The sequence below is a fragment of the Glycine soja genome, chromosome 7 (assembly GCF_004193775.1).
Source record: "Glycine soja cultivar W05 chromosome 7, ASM419377v2, whole genome shotgun sequence".
Classification (NCBI taxonomy): domain Eukaryota; kingdom Viridiplantae; phylum Streptophyta; class Magnoliopsida; order Fabales; family Fabaceae; genus Glycine; species Glycine soja.
Window position 1 is genome coordinate 4,608,421 of NC_041008.1, and position 5,195 is coordinate 4,613,615.

A 5,195-nucleotide genomic window follows, 5' to 3' on the forward strand; every position below is an offset into this window, starting at 1 on the left:
CTAACCTTGGCTCCTTAAAATGAGAAGAATGCACTTTTAAAAAATTAAGTTCAATGGTAATCATTAGTTAAAAACAACAGCTAATCACACTCTACCTAGTTAATTTTATGTCTTGTTAAATATGTATTTAATTTTATTATATTTTTTAATAATTGATTTTTTAATAAAAATTGTAAGTATATATTATCCTCCTAGTATCGTTTAGGGGCGTTTGTTTCATGATTATTTATTTATTCTCGGGAATATGGGATTGGGAAAAATCATTTTCACATTTGTTATGAGGTAATATAATAATTATTACAATATATATTATACACTTTTTTTAAATACTCTGGAACAATATTCCCATGTCATATTTTCGGGAAAAAAAATATTTCCAAGATTATAGAAATATAGACTATATGCATAAAACATTTTAATAAATTTTTAACTTTTTTTACTAGTTAAAAAAATTTTGTTAACGGTTTGATAAACAAACTTTTTTTCAATAGCTTATTAATAACTCTTATCATTTTTTGAAATGTAACATTTTTTTAAAATGTTAGTCTCTATCTTTTAATTTTTTATATTTTCTTTTATTTTTATCCTTAATATATTTTTAAATAAAACATGATTTTATTATTATTTTTATTATTTTATACTTTTCAACAGTTTTAATAATTAATTTTACTTAATACTTATATTTTAATAAGCTAGTTTTTCAACTACCCATTTATTTTTCAGTGACTAACTTTTTAATTAAGATAATCATAATCCGTGAAACAAACACCTCCTTAATTTAAAAGAGAAAAACACACATCTAAAGATATAAAAAATATAATACTTTATTTATTCTTGATTATAAGTAAAAAAAAGTATAATTTCATATTTATTAAAAAAATTGGTTAATTTTATTAAATTATGTCTTAATTACAAATAAACCTTTTTCTTAAATTATAATTTATTGAAATTTAATATCAAGCAAAAGAACGAGTCTTTAGAAATAAAATCTCAATGAAGAATATTTTAAAAATATTTTTATTAAATAAGAGAAAAAATTAATTAGAATCCACTTGTATTTAAGACCTTAATAAAAAAACAATTTGTCTTCGTTGGTTACATTGGAGACCAAAAGCAGGCACAACTCAGGTAAAATTTGTGTATATATTCGTGCGTTGAAGGGAAAGAGAAAGAGTAGAAATAGGCGGGTAAAAGAATAAGGAATGGGTACAAAGACACACTTAAGCGGCAATGGCGGCGCAGTTCTAAAGATTTGGCCCAAAATAACATTGCCCAATTAAAATTTCATCTATAACACCACTAAATAAAATTATACTCCTACTACTACTACTACAAAAACAAATTAACAATAACCAATACACGTCCCATATTATTACGTTATTATTATCAATCAATCCATTCCTTTTTATTAATATTTGTATTTCCGTTATACACGTCCGTCTAGTTTACTGTGTGTGGCTTCTCGCATGTAAACATAAACCAATAACGGTTTATGTTTTACTTCCATACCAATCCCTCTTGAGTCTTTCCCCCTTATATATATTCCTCAAACCAACCTCTCCCTTACTCACAAACTCCCTGGCTATCGCTTCCTCTTTCTCTCTTTAAATACACACACACACACACTCACTTTCTTGCTTGTTCTAACTACCATGACAACCCACATTGATAACCTGTGGGTGTTGGCCTTGGTCTCAAAATGCACACAAGAGAACATTGCATGGTCACTCTTGACCATCATGGTCACTCTCTGGCTCTCCATGACCTTCTTCTGCTGGTCTCATCCCGGTGGTCCTGCTTGGGGCAAGTACTACTCCTTTCATTACTGGAAAAAAACAACCACAACCACAACCACAACCTCAAACAACACAAACTCCAACAACCTTAAAATGATTCCCGGTCCCAAAGGCTATCCTTTCATTGGAAGCATGAGCCTCATGACATCCCTTGCACACCACCGTATTGCTGCCGCTGCTCAAGCATGCAAAGCCACCAGGCTCATGGCCTTCTCCATGGGTGACACGCGTGTCATCGTCACGTGCCACCCCCACGTGGCCAAGGAGATTCTTAACAGCTCCGTCTTCGCCGATCGTCCCATAAAGGAATCAGCCTACAGCCTCATGTTCAACCGCGCCATCGGCTTTGCCCCTTACGGCGTTTACTGGCGCACCCTCCGCCGCATCGCCGCCACGCACCTCTTCTGCCCCAAACAAATCAAGGCCTCGGAGCTCCAGCGCGCCGAAATCGCCGCCCAGATGACCCACTCGTTCCGAAACCGCCGCGGCGGTTTCGGAATCCGCAGCGTTCTCAAGAGAGCGTCGCTCAACAACATGATGTGGTCGGTGTTTGGACAAAGATATGACCTTGACGAGACAAACACTTCAGTGGACGAGTTATCCCGGTTAGTGGAACAAGGCTATGACTTGTTGGGTACCCTTAATTGGGGAGACCATATCCCTTTTCTGAAAGACTTTGACCTTCAAAAAATCCGGTTTACCTGCTCCAAACTCGTCCCCCAAGTGAACCGGTTCGTAGGTTCAATCATCGCCGACCACCAAACCGACACAACCCAAACCAACCGCGATTTCGTTCATGTTTTGCTCTCTCTCCAAGGTCCCGATAAATTGTCTCACTCCGACATGATTGCTGTCCTCTGGGTAAGTTTTCTACCATTATAATAAAAATTATTTATTGGTTCATGTGCTTTAATAAAATTGACCTTATACTAGTACAAGATATATAAATAAATACATGAGAGGTTAATGTTAATTTTTTGTGTGTGGGGGTGGGGGGACAGGAAATGATATTTAGGGGGACCGACACGGTGGCGGTTTTGATTGAGTGGATTATGGCAAGGATGGTGCTTCATCCGGAGGTACAAAGGAGGGTGCAAGAGGAGCTGGACGCGGTGGTTGGAGGCGGTGCGCGCGCTTTGACGGAGGAGGACGTGGCGGCGACGGCGTATCTTCTGGCGGTTGTGAAGGAGGTTCTGAGGCTGCACCCTCCAGGCCCGCTTCTCTCGTGGGCCCGCTTGGCCATCACCGATACGACCATTGATGGGTATAACGTGCCCGCGGGAACCACCGCCATGGTTAATATGTGGGCCATAGGAAGGGACCCGGAGGTGTGGCTGGACCCACTTGATTTCAAGCCCGAGAGGTTCATGGGCCTGGAGGCGGAGTTTTCTGTTCTCGGGTCGGATCTGAGGCTGGCTCCATTCGGGTCGGGTAGAAGAACCTGCCCCGGAAAGACTTTGGGTTTGAGCACCGTGACTTTCTGGGTGGCGAGGCTTTTGCACGAGTTTGAATGGCTACCATCTGATGAGGGGAAGGTTGATCTAACGGAGGTGCTGAGGCTCTCGTGTGAAATGGCTAACCCGCTCTATGTTAAAGTTCGCCCTAGGCGTGGATTAAGTACTTAATAATAATAATAATAATAATAATAATAATAATAATGTTAAGTAGCAGGTGCATGGCCCTTTGGAGCCACTAAATGTTAAGTGAATCCATGAATCAAGGTAGAAAGTTTGAGTTGGCTCTGTCTCTATAATATGGGTCAACGGGTTTTTGTTTTTTTTTTTTTTTCTCTCCTTGTTTTTATTAAGTTGACAGTCTCAAGTTGTTCGGTAATCGAAAAAAATTAGAAAATATATCTATTTCCACTGTAAATATTTGTTCAAATTAATACAAGTTTTAAAGTTTGCCTCTACCACCATTCTCACCGTAAATAATAAATCTCTCGTTAAAAAGGGACAAGATCAATGAAGTTTATTTTGTAGTACAAATTTAAAAAGAAATGGTTTAATAAAGACTAGTACACTAGTACATTCATGCCAGTGCGGGTTTAGCTATTGACAAGTTAGACACGTGATTACTCTCCATAATTGTAAGTAACGGATTACGGATTGTGAGTTTTTTTTTTTTTTTTTTGTTGAATAACGCGGATTACGGATTCTTGCTATATAGGACAGTCATGCTTAATTGAACCATTAATTTGTTTTTCTGAGTCAAAGATTAGCGTATAATTCTTTTTCATAATCTAAATGACAAGGGATTCTTGATAATTTAAAAAGAGTATTCTATGGAAGAATTCAGTTATTATTCAATAAATTTAAATTTTTTAAAATTGAAGGATTAATTTATTAAATTTTAAGTATTAAATAAAATTAATTATTAAATTAATTAAAAATATAAAATGATAAAAAATAATAAAATTATAATTTATTTTAAAAATAACTAAAAATTAGATATATATTGAGAATAAAAATAAAAAATGTAAAAAATTAAAAAATTAACATTTAAAATAACATAATTTCAAATAACATTTTAAAAATTAATAAAAACTATTACATAAAAATTATTCGTCTAACAATTAAATAAAATTTTCATTTAATAAAAAAAATAAAATTAATTTAAATATCTTGTGAAAAACATAAATTTGACGTAATTATATGTCTAATCAATGTGATATATGGTTGAACGAGTATTTTTGTGGGGCCAATAATTTAATATCGCGTTGCGTTAGGAATTGCTGTAACAATCTCTATCTCTCTCTCCCACTAAGGCAACAAGTACCGTTGATAACCGTGTTTCGATTATTATATTTTATTTTTGTCGTTTTGGTTATCTGTCCATTTATAAAAAATAAAAAATAAACATATAGATATAACTATTATTCAGGGAATTCCCTGAAGAGAACGTCAAGTGCTTGAGTTTGCAACTTGGGGTGGTCACTTATCTATCATGCAGGAGTTGTCAATTAAACTAAAATTTGAATGATATTGGCAATTTGGCACTATGCAGTGATAGACAAAAACCTTGGCCTGATCTGGCTCAACACAAAGTACATGGTTCCCTAGGCTTTCTAGTTCCTTGGCAATTGTGACTGATCTTATGCACAACGACATCTTCATTACTATGGGTGGGGGCAACGCTAGGTTTTCAACTTGTTCTCACCTTCCACCTATGATGGTTTACACGACAAACTCTTTTTCTTTGTCACAAATTGGACCACATTTGATCTATATGTAAAATTTTCAAGGAAGAGGTATTTTAGGCTTGGACTATATATGTAATTAACAGCAGAGAGGGTACATCTTACGCAAATTTAGCACCTACACAAGGGAATGTTTTATTTATTACAATGCTTTTTATTAATCTTTTTTTTTCCCGTTTTGGTCAATTTGAATTTGGTTT

General features: G+C 35.2%; 1 protein-coding gene across 1 annotated transcript; it reads left to right on the forward strand.

Moving 5' to 3' along the window:
- Window positions 1–1,551: 1,551 nt before the first annotated feature.
- Window positions 1,552–3,708, forward strand: LOC114418281 (cytochrome P450 78A3-like). Its single transcript, XM_028383546.1, has 2 exons — window positions 1,552–2,657; window positions 2,798–3,708. Exons 1-2 carry the CDS (start codon window positions 1,653–1,655, stop codon window positions 3,419–3,421), a joined length of 1,629 nt encoding a protein of 542 aa, XP_028239347.1. The 5' UTR covers window positions 1,552–1,652; the 3' UTR covers window positions 3,422–3,708.
- Window positions 3,709–5,195: the final 1,487 nt, after the last annotated feature.

What these genes read in the sequence shown, in the direction of transcription:
- LOC114418281 (XM_028383546.1), top strand. Translation starts at nt 1,653, where the DNA reads ATGACAACCCACATTGATAACCTGTGGGTGTTGGCCTTGGTCTCAAAA. An exon ending in ACATGATTGCTGTCCTCTGG is followed by an intron (nt 2,658 to 2,797) that starts GTAAGTTTTCTA and finishes GTGGGGGGACAG; the next exon opens with GAAATGATATTTAGGGGGAC.